This window comes from Triturus cristatus, chromosome 12, assembly GCF_964204655.1.
Source record: "Triturus cristatus chromosome 12, aTriCri1.1, whole genome shotgun sequence".
NCBI lineage: Eukaryota > Metazoa > Chordata > Amphibia > Caudata > Salamandridae > Triturus > Triturus cristatus.
The window spans coordinates 589,499,091-589,519,704 of record NC_140595.1 but is presented as its reverse complement, the minus strand read 5'-3'; the positions used below and the strand labels follow the sequence as shown (position 1 = coordinate 589,519,704).

Below are 20,614 nucleotides of genomic sequence, written 5' to 3'. Positions count from 1 at the left end.
GGCTTGGTCATGTAGTTGTTGAGTGATGGCTATTTGTTTAAATTTTACTTCTGTGGACCAGTGTGTGTGATGATTACGTCGGCTAGTTCAGTCAAATAAAATGAAAACCATCAACAATACACACTGTGGAAATGAATAATAAAATAAAAAGGGAAATACTTAACAATATACAAAAAAAGAAAGTTACAGATTCGAATGAAACAATTTTAAAACACAGCCGTTGTATCACATCAGACAAGTAAAATGATGGTAACTAGCTAAACAGTCTTCCATTCTCACACTTAACATAGTAAATGCAATAATGGCCCTGAAAGATAGGTGCGTTTTCCAAATAGTTCCCAACACTCCTTCCTGCCAGTGCATCTCAGACAGAGACGAGTATTTACGATTGAGCACAAAACTGGCAGGTTGAAAATCACAAAAAAAGAGAGCATTACGCTAAGCCAAATCAGCATCACAGCTTACCCGTACAGGCTATCAGTATCAACTTGCTGAAATCACCATTAGGATGGGTTTGTGGGTGGGAGAATTTACATTCAAGTGCAAAAACCGTAAACCATGAAATGATTAATTTCATTTAAAAAAAAAAAAGCTTGTTGCAATTTGCAATCACACCTCTCCTCTATAATTTTATTTGATGTCCCTTCTTTTTCCATGTCTCCTATTTGCCAACATAATTTCTACACCTGCTGCTTTCAAAGATAGCTGCTTGTTTTTGTCAGTTCTCCACTGAACCATTCTTTTCATTATGTTCATGAAGTGCACTTGGTGATCTTTGAAATCCTACATAAGTACGATCAACTATAATAGTGGTGTCTGCATATTGCAGAACATTTACCTGAGAGGGGCCCAATTTTGGTTGAAAATATCTCAATTGTAAAATGTTGCTACTCATGTACACTTTATAAATACTATACAGTAGGGGTGCCGTACAAAACCTTGTTTAAGGCCTCCGCTCATATAAACTTTGTGAGAGATGCATGTCCAATCCTAGCTTAGTCCATACAGAAGTGTTTAAGTTGAGCTTCTAAATAGTTCTTATCAAAAGTGCTGTAATCTCCCATTTACATAGCTTTTTCCAAACTATGGCCCTGTCTACACCATTGAATGCTAAGTTATAATCTTTGAAGCATTCATATAAATTTGACTTGATACTATGAAGTGCTTAGTTGAATCAGTAGAGAGGGACATCATTTTATTAATTGCAGCAAATCTGGTCGAAATCCTATTTAGTGGAAAGAGACTAATTTATTTGAAGTAGCCCAATCCTGTATGTCTTTTGATAACCAAGGCGCATAAATGTTTGCTTCTGTGTCCAGCAAGGCTATTAGAGGATTTGATGAAGTCAGTCATCCCCTTTCTTATAAAGTTGGGGCAAAATTGCACCTTGCCAGGACTCTGGAATTAATAGAGGGCCCAAACGTCTGAGTTTTAAGTCATCTACTATAATGTTTACTCATGTACCATAAGACTGAGTGCGTTTAAACCAGTGCAGACAGTAGTTTGTATTACCTTTTGTTTTTATTTGTGAGATTATGATTTAAAGTATTTGTTTTGCAAATCTATTCAATATTCTGGAACAAAAACGCTACGTCAGTAAATATTTCGTTGCAAGGACTTTGATCTTTCTCTTACATTCATGGCACTGATTTCTGTAGTAGGTAGCAAAGATATAACAACACACTTAAGATTGCTTTTCTCCCAATTCCTTTGTGAACCCCATTAATTATGAGTTTGAACGAGGTATGATGCTTCAGCACCTGGTGTTTATTAGATAGGCGCTCATGATGAATTGACATATACTCTGCCTACAGCTCCGACCTCTTTTCAATGGGATATAAACCTAGTGCAGCATTTTATATAAACAATATAGAAAACCACAATATTTTCCTGTTAAAACTGGCCATGAAATGGCATTACACATTCATCTAAGGTAAGTAGTGACTTACTGAAGAAGCAACTCCTCTCCAATTAACGATAATTTTTTCAAATTTTTAAATTCTGTTTTATAATTACAGACTGCATAATAACCTTGAACTACATGACAAAAACAATGCAAGTGAGATTCCCATCCCTTGCTTTTTCGTCCCATTATATGTTAAAATTACGACTTATATATGTTTTACTCTGACACACCCTCTTTAATAGTCCCATTTTTTTCCTGGCCATAGTAGAATGTTCCCCCAACCCCCTTTTTGAAGTATACTACAATACTGTTTACCAATTTTGTTTACTAATTTTGTAAGCCTGCACTGGTTTGTATCCGCCTTTTTAAAAAAAAAAATGTTTTACGTTCTACTGCAGTTTGTAGTACTGCACCTGCCTGCTTTGCACGTCATTAGTTACTTAATATTGTTATTATTTTAAATTTTGGTTGTATTACTAAATTTTTCAGCCTTGAAAAAGCACTAGGCCAACCCGCTACAGGGGTGAAATGGGTACTGGCTGAACTTTGTCAGGATTATCAAAAGCTGTCTTCTCTGGACCAATAATGCTTTTTGTACAATATTTGAACATGCACCAGTGTGCTATGTTCTTGCTGATATATTGTATTTTGTACTTTGAACTATTTGGCGTCCACACTAGTGTATGTTTACATAGGCATTCTTGTCTTATCTTATCTTAAGTGCAATTTATAAAGCGCGCTGACACCAAAGGCTTCCTGACGCTTTAAGACAGAGTGAGTGAGGGAGAAAGCGTGAGTGGCGTGGTTTTAACCAAGGGGAGGGAAGAGGTGGGTTTTTAGTGATTTCCTGAAGTTCAGGAGAGAAGGGGTGGATCTGATGGAGAGAGGGAGGAGATTCCAAAGCCCGGGAGCCAGGTGGGAGAAGCGGCGACCAACGAATTTCTTGGTTTTAGCTTTGGGGGTGACTAGTAGATGACGGTGAGCTGATTGGAGGTTGCGCGTTGGACGATGAGGAGTAATTAAGGATTTGAGAAACGCGGGGCCGGAGCAGTGGAGGGCTTTGAATGTGAGGCAGGCCACCTTGAAAGCTGCCCTTTGGCCTATTGGTAGCCAGTGCAGTCTGTGGAGTAAGGGTTTGGCCGATTGCCATCTGGGGGTTTTGTGAATGAGTCGGGCCGCTTGGTTCTGAACTACCTGAAGGCGGTGTAGCAGAGATTGTGGGAGACCGTAGTAAAGGGAGTTGGAGAAGTCCAGACGGGAAAGCACAAGTGAGATGACGACTTGGGTAAGTGCGGCGAGCGGAAGTAGGTGGCGAACTTTGCGAATCTTCCGGAGCTGGTACATACAAGATGAGATTACCGCACCCACTTGGGCTTTGAGGGACAGTTCGGTGTCGATAATCACTCCCAGACTCTTCACTGATTTGACCGGGACTGGGGGGGCCGAGCTCCGAGGGCCAGAACTGCAGGCCCCAATGAGCATGGCTGAGTCCAGGAAGGAGGAGCTCGGTTTTCCCGGGGTTTAGCTTTAGTTGATTCTGGTTCATCCAATGTTGGATGTGGATCATAACTGCGTGAAATGTTTTGATGGCATGGGGAGAATTGAGCGGGAGGACAATCTGTAAATCGTCGGCGTAGTTGTAGACAATGATGTCCCATTTCTGGAGAGAGTGAATCAAGGGCCGGAGGTATAGGTTGAACAGGAGCGGTGAGAGGGAGGAGCCCTGGGGGACTCCGCAGGTCGTGGTGGTTTTTGTTGCAGTGTAGGGGCCCAGGCGGACAGCCTGTGTTCTACCAGTCAGGAAGGTCTCGACCCACTTAAGAGCGGAACCCTGGATGCCTGCCTGTCCGACACGGTGGAGAAGGATGTTGTGGTCCACCGTGTCGAACGCGGCCGACAGGTCCAGGAGTACGAGGGCTTGGGGAGACCCCGCATCCGCATTGCTCCTGAGTGTGTCCAGGACTGCCAAGATGACGGCCTCAGTAGAGTGGGCAGGCCTGAAGCCGGCTACATTGGGCTCGAGGTGACAAGAGGATTCGATAAAATTTGACAGACATCGGGTGACGTGGGCCTCCATTAATTTTGAGAAGTAGGGAAGGAGGGAGATAGGAGGATAATTCGACGGTTCTGCGGGGTCGGCGCCAGGTTTCTTGAGGAGGGGCACAAGGATGGCCTCCTTGAGAGAGCTAGGGACGAAGCCACTGCTGAGTGAGCCATTCAGCAGGGGTAGAATACAATCGGGTAGATTGAGGCAGATACTCCGCAAGACAGATGGCGGACAGCTGTCATTAGGAGAGCCAGATTTCACGCGAGTGGCGAGTTCCGCTAATGAGATAGGGTTCAGGGCGGGGAAAGTAGAGATGGTAGAGGGATTGTCAGAGGAAGTGTCCGATGGGTATGGCTGGGGTAGGGGAGGTATAGAGTTTTTGATTTTTGCAATCTTTTCCACAAAAAAGAGGTTGAGGGTGTCACATGCCTCTTGAGTAGGGGTCTGGGCTGGGAGGGTTCTGTCGTTAGTAGTAAGTTCATTCATGACTTTGAACACCTCCTTTGATTTGTTGACTGCTGACGAGATCCTGTTGGAGAAGTGTTCCGTTTTGGCTAGGGTAATGGCAGTTTTGTATTCTCTGCGCGCAGTCATGTAAGACTGCCTGGCTGAGTTGGAATAATTGCGTCTCCAAATACGTTCCAGCTGGCGCGTTTTTAATTTGTGTTGCTTAAGGTCATCAGAGAACCACCTGTGGGAGTTGTGATGCCTAGTGGGGGGGAATTTGATCAAGGGGGCAAAGAGGTCGCTGGCCGACTTCAGCCAGGATCCGATGTCGTGTTCTATTCCTTCGATGTTATCAGAGGGGTTGAAGACTGGACGGGTGTCGGCCAGGGTTGTGAGGAAGCCCTGGGAGTCATATGTACTCCATTTTCGTGAGGAGCCGCCAGCCATCAGAGGAGCAGGAGTCCGGCCGACGACAGTGATGGTGGTGTTTACTAAGTAGTGGTCTGACCAGACACAGGGGGATATAGCTGGCTGGGACAAAGCCAGATTGCAGGTCCAGATCTGGTCCAGGATGTGGCCCTTAGTGTGGGTGGGTTGAGTGACCTGTTGGTTGAGGTTCAGACTCCTAAGAGTCTCAAAGAGCTCTATAGCATGGGGACCGGCGTTAGTGTCATTGAACCAATAATTTAGGTCGCCGAAGAGGGCGAAACTGGAGTGCTGCGTTAGTAGATTGGACAGTTGTTCGCTCAAGATGGTAGAAAAGGATGGCATAGGATGTGGAGGCCGGTATAAAAGGAGGAAGGTGAGGGCACCGGTGCCAATTTCCACGCTAATAAGTAAATTATCCACCTCAGGAAGTGGGAGGGAAAGAGAGGAGATAGAGTTCAGGCGCTTGGATATGATGGCTGCCACCCCACCTCCGGGCCGGTTACCGGGGCGATCGGCATGGAGAATGTAGTAGTCAGGGGGGAGGGCCACCAAGATATCTGGGAGGGACTCTGACGTTAACCATGTTTCCGTGAGCAGGAGTATGTCGGGGCTGTTGTCAGTCAACAGGATGAAAATATCTTCATAGTGCTTTACTAGAGAGCGGGTGTTCAAATATGACACCCTGATGGAGATAGCGTTCCTGGGCGGGTTGACTGAAGGTGTGCGTCTGCATGGAGGGTGTAGAGCGGGGTGCGTAAGGCCGGCTGTGTGTATACGGCGATTGGTGTTAGGAGACAGCAGGGGGGCGAGATGCTGTAGCTCTTTGAGAGATTGAGACGAGTATGAGATGAGATGGCCAGCGTGGCGTGCCCTGGTGCCCGGTCTGGCGCGGACGGGCGCAGACGGGCTTACCTTTGGCGCACCTTCGGCACGCAGACGGCGCGCCCGCTGCGCTCGTCCGCTGCGCGTCCGAAAGATGCACATTATTTATAGGTGTGGAGGGGCGGCGTCCCGGCTAAGGACGCTCTCGGCTTCCGCCTCAAGAGCTCGAGTCTATCTCAATGCGCGGCGCTTGTAATCAGCGTTATTTGTAGGGCGGCGTCGGGGGGCGTGGCCTCAGAAAGGGGCGTGGCCTCCGTCCTCGCCGAGATGGCGGTAGGGAGAAGTTGGTGGTTCTGGGTGCCGCGGCAGCGCTAAATCCACTGCGCGACAGCAAGCAGGTACAGGTGATTGTCAAGTGCAACAGAGTAAAGTGACAGTAGTTACAAGAGTAAAATTGTTAAAATTGGCTAAGGACGCTCTCGGCTTCCGCCTCAAGAGCTCGAGTCTATCTCAATGCGCGGCGCTTGTAATCAGCGCTATTTGTAGGGCGGCGTCGGGGGGCGTGGCTTCAGAAAGGGGCGTGGCCTCCGTCCTCGCCGAGATGGCGGTAGGGAGAAGTTGGTGGTTCTGGGGGCCGCGGCAGCGCTAAATCCACTGCGCGACAGCAAGCAGGTACAGGTGATTGTCAAGTGCAACAGAGTAAAGTGACAGTAGTTACAAGAGTAAAATTGTTAAAATTGGCTAAGGACGCCCTCGGCTTCCGCCTCAAGAGCTCGAGTCTATCTCTATTCTGAGAGTTTAGTGACACTGTACGAATGTAAAAATAATTTTATTTTGCTCGATTAAAAACAATAATCTTATATATATTGCATACAATTTTGTGAAACTATTTCCATTGCACGAAACCAGAAAATTTTAAATTTCTTTCCAGTTGTGTTCAATTTAATATCCACAAAATTGACAAAGATTGTGAAGGGACAGCCAACACGTGTATGGCAGCGAGAACTTTACCACTTCTTGAGGATTTTGTGACATCAGTAAAAACACCAAACAGCAACAAAGAAAGCAAAAAACGAAATTAGTCTTACAGTACTCCAATCACCAATGTTTCATTGTGTATACCAGATGATAATACTATTGTTGATCCATTTTTGTCACATTTGTATACATATTTAATTAAGAAACCTTTTCACTTATATTTTAAAACTTTAAAAACTTTTTGGGACAATAGAAAATGGCAACAGTTGCTCGAATCAAAGTCACAAAAATAGGGACCACACTTTTATAGGGACCACCTTTCAGAACGTCTATTGAGGATAACTACCATAAACTGTTCACCTACCTTGTTACTCAAAAGGGGCTATCGGACTCTGAAGTCCTTTACTCTTAATCAAATGTATGACTTTTGATGTCTGTGCATTGTTGACTGTATATTTTTCTGCGTGTCTGCATAGATTAAGTGTATGGTCGTTGGGTTTTGTAAAAATATATGTAGGAGCCCCGTTATGTGTGCTTGTTTACCAGTATGTTGTACACATCTGTGTGCATGCAGTATTCACAAGGCAAACTTGATGCTTGATGTTATTTTCTTAGTTCCACTTGTACCTGGGTAAATGTAAATGCTATGAAGCAATTTGAACACCTCCTCCCAGCTATGCCTGTGTAGCTCTTGACCAATCCTACCCACTTTCCGAAGGTTTGCTGCATAAATCTAGAACTCTAGCTTCCCACTCAAACCAGGGAAGGGCATGCTGGGTAAAGTTAGACACCAAACACTTAGAACGTGCAAGCCAGTGACAGTTGAAAAGGCACAGACAATGTTTTCTAAAGCTATTGGGTGCAGGCTGTGGAGCAAGCTGTTTAGATTGCACACGTGTGTGTCCATATTTCTAGTGTATATGGAATGTGTTAATTGGAGTGAATTTCATTGCTATTTAATTTAACTGTTTCATATAGAGCTCCTGCACCACCACGAGATTTAGGGTTCTTTACATAGAAATCAGTTGAAATCCCATCAGATAACATTAATCAATGTAGGTTGTAATGTAGCAGGTAGCAATAACATTCCAGAGACCCGTTGTGTAAGAACAGTAGACCAGGATCCATTGAGCAGGTTGTCTGTGTTGCAGATTAGGAAAAGAGTCATTAGTTAAAAAAGATGTGGAAGTGGTTGGGTTTTTAAGTGTTTCATAAAAAGAGAGAAGGGATATGCTCTTGTGTTAGTTGTCAAAGAATTCCAGGCTTGGATTGCAGTACCAGCAAAAGAGGTTTTGAAGCTTGATACCTAGATCAGCAAGGAATTTCAGCGTCTGGGTCACTTTGTACCACTACAGATAAGTAATTTGGAGAGGTGAGAAGATCGATATTGAGGAATTGCTTTGTAGATGAGTCAACATAATGTAAATGTAATTCTTGCGTTTATTGCTATCCAGTGAGGATCGCAGAGTATCGGGGTGACATGCCCATTTTTTTTTAGTTGGTAACAAGTTTGACTGTAGAGTATAACATGGCAGTGTTTGAGGTGAGTGAGGACTGCAGGACACCTGCTAGAATATCATCCCTTGGTCGAGCTGCAAGTGAGAATTTGAACTTTTTGAATTGTCATATCCACACTTGTCTGTTTTAGGAAGAGCACATGTGTTTGTTGAGTTTTAGACCTTGGTGGGACAATGCAGGTCTTCTTGCATTTGCATGTATGTGGGTCTCTGTGCACTAATTCACTACTTGTAACTTTGCCCTGGTGCAAAATAGCTGACAGCATGTATCTCTGTCCCTCACCCTCAGCTTGTTGAGAGTAACGTTCTTCTGTCGCGAGTGGAAGGAGAAAATCAAGCACTGAGAGCTTGCCAACGGGAACAAGCCTTAGAGGTAAGAGCTAAACCTAAATACATCAACTTATTTCTAATCTGAAGGTTTTCTGATAACTGTACTGACACACAGCCGTTTAGAGGACACTGGTATATAGCTATGAAACCAGCTCCATCTGTCCCCTCAGGGGCCCCTTTGTTCCACCCAAAACTTGCGGATATCACCAATGCATAAGTATTCATGTCACCCAAGCACCACTTCTTCGCTTTACCTACACATTTTAGCAGGTCTTGCTTTTCATTTCATTCAGTTATTTTGCTTATATGTGTTGTTTTTCAACAGACAGTTATCTATTAATTGATTCTTATGTTGCTTTTGTTTATTGGTGCAATTACCTTTACAGCCAACACCAGTTTTTCTCACTCACTTTAGGGAAGAAACACCCTTTGTGCTTTCTCATGTCCACTAAAGGTATTCTCTACCCTTGGTAATAGGTATATGCGTAAAAAACGTTCAGCAATGCTGTAATGTTTGTGTGCGCTCTATACTTTTGAGTATAATATGCTGGGTTGGTCTTGCTGGGGCTTGTGTTTTCCAAGGCTAATTAATCCCCCCATTATTCAAAAATTAATTTAAAAGTTTCCTGGACTGTGGGCAGGCCCAACAAAGCTTCTGCACTCAAGCTAGCAAGCTGGATAATAACCAGCGGATAACCGCTTCTATAATAGCAATAAAATAAATGCTTGGTTAATGAGGAAATAAACATGCTGTGATAAAACAGTTTGCTGTATCAGAGTTACATTCACTCCTCCATAGCTGCATCACGTTGGGCATTTCTCACTAGTCTATAGCTGTATCATACTGCAGCAATCGCTTCTCGTTTGCCGTATGAAACATGGCAACACTAACTAGGTTGTAGCAGTTTTCACACAGGGCAATACTACCCTATCAATCAATCAATCAATAATTTGTAAAGCGCACTACATACCCGCAAGGGTTTCAAGGCCCTGAGGGAGGGGAGAGGGGGGGGTGCTGTTGCTACTGGTCGAACAGCCAGGTCTTGAGTTGTCTCCTGAAGGCTAGAAGGTCTTCGGTTTGTCGTAGGATGAGGGGGAGGGTGTTCCATGTCTTGGCGGCGCGGTGGGAGTAGGATTTGACTCCGGCTGTGGTTCTACGGATGCGTGGGACGGTAGCCAGGGAGAGGTCTGCGGAGCGGAGTTTCCTGTTGGGTACGTAGAAGGAGAGTCGACTGTTGAGATAAGCTGGGCCGGTCTTGGGGAGTGCCTTGTGTGCGTGGATCAGGAGCTTGAAGGAGATTCTTTTGTCGACAGGGAGCCAGTGCAGGTTCCTCAGGTGGGGGGTGATGTGGTTGTGGATCGGGACGTCGAGGATCAGGCGTGCGGAGGCATTCTGGATTCTTTGCAGTCTGTTGATGAGCTTGGTCGGGGCTCCGGCGTAGAGGGCGTTTCCGTAGTCGAATCTGCTGTTGACTAGGGCCTGGGTGACTGTTTTCCTTGTGTCTGTCGGGATCCATCTGTAGATCTTGCGGAGCATACAGAGGGTGTTGAAGCAGGTGGAGGAGACTGCGTTGACTTGTTTGGTCATGGTGAGTTTCGAGTCGAGGATGACTCCCAGGTTGCGTGCATGGTTGGTGGGTGCGGGGGTGTCCCCAGTGACGCGGGCCACCAGGAGTCGTCCCATGCTGAGGGATGTTAACACACAGAGCAACACCCACTTATAATTGTATCACATAAGGGAACAAATGTAGATGTGCAACACTTGCCCATGTGCCACCTCCTTCTCTTTTTAAATTTTTAAAAAATTTTTTTTTTTTTAAATTGTCCTCATTCGCCGCAGACCTCTTCTAAGCAAGCAAGCTGTCTGTACCAGTACTTAGCAAGCCAAGAGAAATAGGCGTTTAGTGTGAGAAGTTGGCCTGATGTATGATGTCACTAGTTATAGTGTACACCTTATATCAGTCCAAATACCCTTATGGTGATTGGTTGTAAAGTCAACCTTATAGACCAGCTATCCTAGTGGTAGCATGGACAAGAGCAGTCTTAGGCTAAACTCTGAATGGCATGTGAAGCCAGCTGTGATACCATATATAATCCCTTGAATACCAAATGAAAGGACACCACAACAGATATATATATATAAAATAAAGTGTATTTATTCTAAGCAAACCCTCAGCACTCTTTATGAGTTTAGAGGTAAGTACAACACAGTCTTATTAATGCATACAGTAAGTCACACAGGTAAGTAATACAGTTAGGCCCTAGGGGCCACGCAAACCATATACTAAATAAGTGGTATAAGAACCACTGTCACGGAAATAGAATAGGCCTAGGCCTAGGGAATCGCTGGGGCTACACTACACTAGCGTTAGTTAGGGAGTGGGAGGCCCACGGGATTCGTGTGCAGAGTGGAAACACTCACGCGTAATGCGTAAAAGTCAATAGCAATGTTACAGTTTAGAAATAGATAGATTTAGGACACTTCCGGAGTAGCTAGGAAGTTGAGACTTGAAAACTAGACACTAGGATAGTCACTATCCTGATGAGCACCGGAGTACCCAAGTTACCTAGCCCACAGGCTGCGGGTGCATAGGGGTGAAGATGCGTCGTTTTCGTCGTCGACTCCTATGGATGCCTGAAGAAAGATGCTGACAGGCAGTCAGGGGAGAGTGTCCGGTGGATCCCAAGCCTGGGATCAAGAAGAGAAGAAACCTGCAAGCAGAGGGGACAGAGTCAAGGTCACTAGCCAGTGACCACGTGGAACCAGGAAGGAACCAGGCGATGTCGTGAAGAGTTGCAGGGGAAGGTGAAGCTTGTCGCTGGAGCCAGGAGGACCAGGAAGCGTCGAGGACGACCAGGACCAGGAGGCGAGCTGTCCCACGAAGGCTCTTGCTGTCGGCGGCGTCGAAGTTGGACTAGGACTCACCAAGCCTTGGCAAGCGGAACCCACGAAGAACAAGGGACTTGCTTCTGGTGCAGACCAGGAAGGTCTGGGGTGCTTCTTCTTTGCAGAGAAGCGGGAGCCAGTCTGGAGGAGCCAAACCAGCGCAGAAGATTTTAGGGAGCGTCGTCACAAAGGCCACTAGCCAGCGGGCAAGCAACCGGACAGACGCGGCAAGCAGGAAAATGCTGAAGGGCCCCACGCAGGACTCGTGGAGTGTGGGGGGCTGGTCTTCGGTGCAGATGGTGCTTGGGGTTGGGGCTTCTCAATCCCCGGTGCACAACTTCGAGGGTACCTCAGAAGCTGCGCTGTAAGTTACTAGCCACTTTTCCCAGGTAGCCGGTCCCACGTCGCTCGTCGCCTCCACGGATCTCAGCTCTGCTGCAGATGTGGATGAGGGTCGGAGAAGTCTGGAAATCAAGGCTCTGGTCGGGCTCTGCAGTCGGTTCCTCGTCGAACGTTTCACAAAGCAAAGGGTAGTCACTTGATGGTGCCTGTTTGCACAGGGTAGCCACTCCTTGGCTACAAGGGAGATTCTTCAGTCTTCTTCTTTCGTCGAATGTCGAAGGTCCAGAGTTTCTGTTCAGTTTTGCAGGTTCAGGATAATCTAAAGTCTTGAGGCCCAACTCCCACTCTTATACTAATCTGGGGGGCTGGGATACCTGCTAGGTCACGCCTTATGGGTGGGACCTGGGAGGGGGTGGTTACACCCACTTCCCTTTGTCCAGTTTCGCGCCAGAGCTGGGGCTGGAGTGCCCCAGCGCCGGTTTGAACTGGACTATGCAAGGAACACCTTGTGTGCCCCAGGCATGTCTCATTCCTTTCAGCCCACCCTGCCCCAATACACTAAAGGCTGTCTGGGGAGGTGCTAGCACCTCCCCAAGCAGGAAACCTATTGTCCAGGCCTCCCTGGCTGGGATCCCTCCCAGCAGCAGGAGGTCAGACTTGTGTCGTGGCAGCAGCATCCATTTTGTGATGCTGAGGCTTTGGTCAGAGGCTAACAGTTGAAGTATGATTTTAACATGTCTTTCCCTCTAGAAGGGGGGAATAATATTCTCATGTCCAGAAATGGCATGGGGGTATTATTCCCGAGTGTTAGACACCTTACACGACATGCTTTGATAAAGCCAAACCATAGTTACCATAACCGTCTAAGATTATAAGGCACTTTAAGAGTATATGGTAGGCTATATCATAGAACAGCTATAAGGACATGGTTCCGAAAGCTGCAGACAGGCTCAGCTCATGCTAGAGCACCATCTCACATGTTACCAAGCACTCTGCCTCCAGGATTGTCAAGGCCTGCCATAGGAGTGACTGATAGGTACACATGTGTCTATATGTAAGTTAGGTATAGGAATACTACACCTAAGCAAGGGGTGATTACACGACCTTGCCCCAGCTGAGTGATCAGCCAGTTGTGTCAAAATGGAAGGCCAGGCCAGGGGTGGCACAATACATGCTGCAGCCCCTGGTAGGCCTAGGGTACACCTATGCCCTGGGTACCTAGGGTACACTGTACAGGGGCCAATAAGGTGATCCTATCCAAATGGGTTATGCACCTAAAGTACATAGTAGTAATTTAGAGAGAGAACAGCAGGGCTGTGGGTCTGATTAGCAGGCCCACAGCCACATCTAAGTCGTAAACCAGTAAAGCAAAAGCAAAAAGTGGGGGTGAACATAGAAAGCAGACCCTACTCTCCTACACAACCCCCCCCCAAACTTAGGGACATTAAACTAACCTTGACCAGTTGAGTCTTCATGTTCTAAGTGGAAATATCTGGAGAGTCCATCTGCATTGGCATGGTCAGTCCCAGGTCTATGTTCCACTGTGAAGTCCATCCCCTGTAGGGAAATGGACCACCTAAGAAGTTTGGGATTTTCACCCTTCATCTGATTTAGCCACAAGAGGGGCTTATGGTCTGTCTGAATCTTGAAGTGAGTGCCAAACAAGTATGGCCTCAGCTTCTTCAGGGCCCAAACCACAGCAAAGGCCTCCCTCTCAATAGCTGACCAACGTTTCTCTCTAGGGGTCAGCCTTCTACTTATAAAAGCAATGGGCTGGTCTTGACCATCTACATTCAGTTGTGAAAGAACAGCTCCCACACCTAACTCAGAAGCATCTGTCTGGACAATGAACTCTTTGGAGTAGTCTGGACTTTTCAGAATAGGTGCACTGCACATGGCCTGCTTCAGGTCATCAAATGCTTTTTGACAGCTTGCTGTCCACTGAACTTTCTTTGGCATCTTCTTGGAGGTCAAGTCATTAAGTGGTGTCACTATGGACCCATAGTTCTTAACAAACTTTCTGTAGTACCCAGACAGGCCCAAGAAAGCTCTGACCTGAGTCTGGGTAGTTGGAGGAGCCCAGTCCTTTATGGTCTGGATCTTGCTCTCCAGTGGTTGAACCTGACCCCCACCAACTAGGTGGCCCAGGTATACAACCTTGCTCTGCCCTATCTGGCACTTAGTGGCCTTGATAGTGAGGCCTGCCTTTTGCAGGGCCTCTAAAACATTCCTCAGGTGGACCAGGTGATCCTCCCAGGTGGAGCTAAAGACAGCAATATCATCAAGATAAGCTGCACAATAATCATCCAACCCAGTAAGGACTTGATTCACCAGCCTTTGGAAAGTGGCAGGTGCATTCTTCAAACCAAAGGGCATTACCACAAATTGATAATGTCCTCCTGGGGTCGAGAAAGCAGTTTTGGCCTTTGCACTCTCAGCTAGTCTGATTTGCCAGTAGCCTGCTGTTAGGTCAAATGTGCTCAAAAACTTAGCAGCTGCCAGTCTGTCAATGAGCTCATCTGCCCTAGGTATTGGGTGGGCATCTGTCCTAGTGACAGCATTGAGACCTCTGTAATCCACGCAAAACCTCATCTCTCTCTTACCATCTTGGGTGTGAGGTTTTGGCACAAGGACTACAGGACTAGCCCAAGGGCTCTCTGAAGGTTCAATGACTCCCAGCTCCAACATCTTTTGTACCTCAACTTTTATGCAGTCCCTGACATGGTCAGGTTGCCTGTAGATTTTACTCTTCACAGGCAGACTGTCACCAGTGTCCACCTCATGGGTGCACCAGTTTGTCTGACTTGGGGTCAGAGAGAACATATGTCTGTAGGCCTGCAGAACTTGTCTGCAGTCCTGTTGCTGATGGACAGTGAGGCTGTCAGAAAAGACCACACCATCAACTGAGCCATCATCAGGGTTCTGAGTCAACAGGTCTGGGAGAGGGTCACTCTCTTCCTCCTGCCCCTCATCTGTAGCCATGAGTAGCCCCATGTCTGCCCTGTCAACATATGCCTTCAATCTGTTGACATGAAGCACCCTGTGGGGGCTTCTGGGAGTCCCAAGGTCCACCAAGTAGGTGACTTCTCCCTTTTTCTCAACAATAGTGTGGGGTCCAGACCATTTGTCTTGGAGTGCTGCTGGGGCCACTGGCTCCAACACCCACACTTTCTGTCCTGGCTGGTAAACAGTCAGTACAGCCTTTTGGTCATGCCAAGCTTTTTGGAGTTCTTGGCTTGCCTCAAGGTTTTTAGAAGCCTTCTTCATATACTCTGCCATCCTGGAGCGGAGACCAAGTACATAATCCACTATGTCTAGTTTGGGTTGTCTGAGAGGTCTCTCCCATCCTTCCTTCACCAAACACAGGGGTCCTCTTACAGGATGCCCAAACAAAAGCTCAAAAGGGCTGTAGCCAACCCCCTTTTGTGGGACCTCTCTGTAAGCAAACAGAAGGCAGGGTAAAAGGATGTCCCATCTTCGCCTAAGCTTGTCTGGTAATCCTTTTATCATTCCCTTTAGGGTCTTGTTGAATCTCTCAACAAGCCCATTGCACTGTGGGTGATAGGGTGTGGTGAACTTATAGTTAACACCACACTCCTTCCACATTGCAGTCAAGTATCCTGACATAAAGTTGGCACCTCTGTCAGAAATGACCTCCTTTGGAAAGCCCACTCTGGAGAATACTCCAAGCAGGGCCCTTGCCACAACAGGAGCTGTTGTGGTCCTCAGGGGAATTGCTTCTGGGTACCTGGTGGCATGGTCCACTATCACCAGTATGAATCTGTGCCCAGATGCTGTTTGTGGGTCCATTGGTCCTACAATATCTATGCCCACTCTTTCAAAGGGGACCCCCACCACAGGTAGTGGTATGAGGGGGGCCTTTGTGGTGCCACCTGATTTGCCACTGGCTTGGCAGGTGACACAGGAGCGACAAAACTCCTTAGTATCTTCTGACATATGGGGCCAGTGAAAGTGAGGGACAAGCCTGTCCCAAGTCTTGTTCTGGCCTAAATGTCCTGCAAGGGGAATATCATGGGCCAAGGTTAGAAGGAAGCCTCTGAACTTCAGTGGTATGACCAACCTCCTGGATGCACCAGGCTTGGGGTCTCTAGCCTCTGAGTACAGTAGCCCTTCATCCCAATACACTCTATGGGTACCTTGAGCATTCCCTGCAGCCTCAGCAGCAGCCAGCTGTCTGAGGGGTTCAAGAGAGGGGCAGTCTAATTGAGCCTGCCTCAGATCTGCCCTGGAAGGTCCCCCTGTCCCAAGAAACTCAACCTGATCAGGTTCAAGTTCTTCTAGGACAGTTCCTTCAGGGCTCTCAGAACCATCCTCCTGGGAGGGCTGATCCACCACCTGAGGCAGGGGGGAAGGCACAGCCTTAACCCTACTGCTCTTTCTCTTGGATTGTGACTGGTCCATAGTTTCAGGATTCAGCACTTGTTCAGTGTTGCACTTTTTGGCCTGTGACCTGGTCACAGCAAGGACATGTGCATCTATCCCCAGCATTTCTGCATGGGTCCTATACTCCACTTCAGACCAAACTGAAGTTTCAAGATCATTGCCCAGTAAACACTCTACAGGAAGGTCTGAACTAACAACAACTTTCTTGAGGCCAGTTACCCCTCCCCAGGAGAAGTTAACAATAGCCACACTATGGGAGGTAGTGGCATTGCTAGCGTTGGTCACTAGGTAATTCTCACCTAGTATGATCTGTCCAGGGTCCACAAAAGCAGGTGTCACCATTGTGACACTAGCCCCAGTGTCCCTGTAGGCCTGAGCCATTCTTTGGTTGATAAAAGGTGTCTGTCTGTACTTGCCCAGGTTACTGGGGCCTACAGTAGAGGACAAAGCTAAGTCCCCATCACAGATCAGGACAGCCTGAGTAGGCACTCTGACTAGGCCAGAATCCTCCTCAGTTCCCAGGGTTAACCCTACTACACCCTTTTGCTGGGAACCACCACTTACAGCTGAACTAGGGGGTACAGTTGCCTTAGGGGCAATGGTGGCTGGGGGCTTATCCTTTTTGGTGCACTCACTAAACCAATGTGAGGTAGACTTACAATAGTTGCACCATGGTTTCTTTTGGCCTTCTTTCTTCTTATCCTTTTTGGAACCACCCTCCCCCTGAGCCTTTTGGGGGCCTGGTGAAGACTTCTGGTCTTTTTGTTTCTGCTCATTACCCTTCTGGTCTGCCTTTTTCTGATCACCGCCCTGGTTCTGGTTTTTCTGCTTAACTCTAGTCCTGACCCATCTATCTGCCTTCTTTCCCAATTCTTGGGGAGAAGTCAGATCAGAATCAATCAGGTGTTGATGCAATAGCTGGTTTTGACAGTTGTTAAGTATTTGTTCTCTCATGATCAAATTATACAATCCTGTATAGTCCTTAACCTTACTTCCCAATAGCCAGCCTTCCAGAGCCTTAGTGGCACAATCTACAAAGTCAGTCCAGTCCTGAGTCTGTGTCTTCTGGGTATCCCTGAACAACAACCTGTATTGTTCAGTGGTTAGGCCAAACCCATCAATCAGAGCACTCTTCAGGACAGTGTAATTATCTGCATCCTCATCACTAACTGTGAGGAGCTTGTCTCTTCCTTTCTCAGAGAAGGAGAGCCACAAGATAGCTGCCCACTGACTTTGGGGTACCTGCTGTACTTTGCAAGCTCTCTCCAAAGCAGTTATCCATTTGTGGATGTCATCCCCACACTTGTAGGGAGGGACAATCTTGCTCAGGTTTCTATTATCATAGTGCCTGTCTCTATCTCTAGGAATGTTGCTGCCACCAGTGGGTTCTAACCCACTTAACTTTTGTTCTCTAGCCAGAGCAAGCTTCTCTTTGGCAAGGGCAAGTTCTTCCCTCTGAATCCTCAGATTAGCCTCCCTCATTCTGGCTGCATGCTCCTTTCTCTCAGGTGAAGTCATTCCCCTGTGAGAGGAAGCATTAGAGGTGTTAGAGACATGGGAGTGGATGGATTCCCTTGAAGGGGATCTGTCCCTCCTGCTTCTCTGTGAATGTCTACTTGTGGGTCTGTATGGGGGGACCCCATGCAAACTCCCATGTAAACTTAAGTTAGCCTGGCTAAGTCTCCTTACTTGGCTCTGGCTGTCTACCTCCCCATCTGAAGGCCCATCTGACTCCTCTGTGGTGGGTAGACCCTCCTCTGCGCCTAGGGCACCTTCCTGTGATGCCCTCTGAGCATCATACTCCTCTAGGAGTTGTCTTAACTGAAGGAGGGTAGGGTTTGCACCCTGTTTTATTCCTCTGGAGGTACACAATTGTCTCATCTCCTGGAATGTTAAGGTATCATACCTAGAGGGGGTCTTCTGCAGACCTGCCCCTCCTGAGAGAGCATCTACTTGATCTCCTCCCAGAGGCATGATCTAGTGAGGGTGTGGTGTGTGCACCTACCTACACTAGTTGTATCTACTAAACCTTTCTAGTAGTTGTAGTCAGGGTGTGTTATTCCCTTCAACCTACAACTACAAAGTCCAGTAGGACTTAAGTATAATAATCTATGTTATATGTACCTAGACAATATCTGTGTGATCTTTCAGTTTAGTATCTCAAGATTACAATGGTATTACAACAGCAAGCTCAGATCCCAACCGCTGCTCACCAATGTGAGAAGTTGGCCTGATGTATGATGTCACTAGTTATAGTGTACACCTTATATCAGTCCAAATACCCTTATGGTGATTGGTTGTAAAGTCAACCTTATAGACCAGCTATCCTAGTGGTAGCATGGACAAGAGCAGTCTTAGGCTAAACTCTGAATGGCATGTGAAGCCAGCTGTGATACCATATATAATCCCTTGAATACCAAATGAAAGGACACCACAACAGATATATATATATAAAATAAAGTGTATTTATTCTAAGCAAACCCTCAGCACTCTTTATGAGTTTAGAGGTAAGTACAACACAGTCTTATTAATGCATACAGTAAGTCACACAGGTAAGTAATACAGTTAGGCCCTAGGGGCCACGCAAACCATATACTAAATAAGTGGTATAAGAACCACTGTCACGGAAATAGAATAGGCCTAGGCCTAGGGAATCGCTGGGGCTACACTACACTAGCGTTAGTTAGGGAGTGGGAGGCCCACGGGATTCGTGTGCAGAGTGGAAACACTCACGCGTAATGCGTAAAAGTCAATAGCAATGTTACAGTTTAGAAATAGATAGATTTAGGACACTTCCGGAGTAGCTAGGAAGTTGAGACTTGAAAACTAGACACTAGGATAGTCACTATCCTGATGAGCACCGGAGTACCCAAGTTACCTAGCCCACAGGCTGCGGGTGCATAGGGGTGAAGATGCGTCGTTTTCGTCGTCGACTCCTATGGATGCCTGAAGAAAGATGCTGACAGGCAGTCAGGGGAGAGTGTCCGGTGGATCCCAAGCCTGGGATCAAGAAGAGAAGAAACCTGCAAGCAGAGGGGACAGAGTCAAGGTCACTAGCCAGTGACCACGTGGAACCAGGAAGGAACCAGGCGATGTCGTGAAGAGTTGCAGGGGAAGGTGAAGCTTGTCGCTGGAGCCAGGAGGACCAGGAAGCGTCGAGGACGACCAGGACCAGGAGGCGAGCTGTCCCACGAAGGCTCTTGCTGTCGGCGGCGTCGAAGTTGGACTAGGACTCACCAAGCCTTGGCAAGCGGAACCCACGAAGAACAAGGGACTTGCTTCTGGTGCAGACCAGGAAGGTCTGGGGTGCTTCTTCTTTGCAGAGAAGCGGGAGCCAGTCTGGAGGAGCCAAACCAGCGCAGAAGATTTTAGGGAGCGTCGTCACAAAGGCCACTAGCCAGCGGGCAAGCAACCGGACAGACGCGGCAAGCAGGAAAATGCTGAAGGGCCCCACGCAGGACTCGTGGAGTGTGGGGGGCTGGTCTTCGGTGCAGATGGTGCTTGGGGTTGGGGCTTCTCAATCCCCGGTGCACAACTTCGAGGGTACCTCAGAAGCTGCGCTGTAAGTTACTAGCCACTTTTCCCAGGTAGCCGGTCCCACGTCGCTCGTCGCCTCCACGGATCTCAGCTCTGCTGCAGATGTGGATGAGGGTCGGAGAAGTCTGGAAATCAAGGCTCTGGTCGGGCTCTGCAGTCGGTTCCTCGTCGAACGTTTCACAAAGCAAAGGGTAGTCACTTGATGGTGCCTGTTTGCACAGGGTAGCCACTCCTTGGCTACAAGGGAGATTCTTCAGTCTTCTTCTTTCGTCGAATGTCGAAGGTCCAGAGTTTCTGTTCAGTTTTGCAGGTTCAGGATAATCTAAAGTCTTGAGGCCCAACTCCCACTCTTATACTAATCTGGGGGGCTGGGATACCTGCTAGGTCACGCCTTATGGGTGGGACCTGGGAGGGGGTGGTTACACCCACTTCCCTTTGTCCAGTTTCGCGCCAGAGCTGGGGCTGGAGTGCCCCAGCGCCGGTTTGAACTGGACTATGCAAGGAACACCTTGTGTGCCCCAGGCATGTCTCATTCCTTTCAGCCCACCCTGCCCCAATACACTAAAGGCTGTCTGGGGAGGTGCTAGCACCTCCCCAAGCAGGAAACCTATTGTCCAGGCCTCCCTGGCTGGGATCCCTCCCAGCAGCAGGAGGTCAGACTTGTGTCGTGGCAGCAGCATCCATTTTGTGATGCTGAGGCTTTGGTCAGAGGCTAACAGTTGAAGTATGATTTTAACATGTCTTTCCCTCTAGAAGGGGGGAATAATATTCTCATGTCCAGAAATGGCATGGGGGTATTATTCCCGAGTGTTAGACACCTTACACGACATGCTTTGATAAAGCCAAACCATAGTTACCATAACCGTCTAAGATTATAAGGCACTTTAAGAGTATATGGTAGGCTATATCATAGAACAGCTATAAGGACATGGTTCCGAAAGCTGCAGACAGGCTCAGCTCATGCTAGA

At 47.4% G+C, this 20,614-nt stretch overlaps 1 protein-coding gene across 1 annotated transcript in view; it reads left to right on the top strand.

Annotated features, from left to right (window-relative positions):
• Positions 1-20,614, top strand: part of PMFBP1 (polyamine modulated factor 1 binding protein 1) — a 2,019,859-nt gene that overhangs the window by 544,989 nt on the left and 1,454,256 nt on the right. The window contains exon 13 of the mRNA XM_085636957.1: positions 8,436-8,519. Coding sequence (XP_085493083.1) covers positions 8,436-8,519 — 84 coding nt within the window. The remainder of the gene's footprint in view (positions 1-8,435; positions 8,520-20,614) is intronic.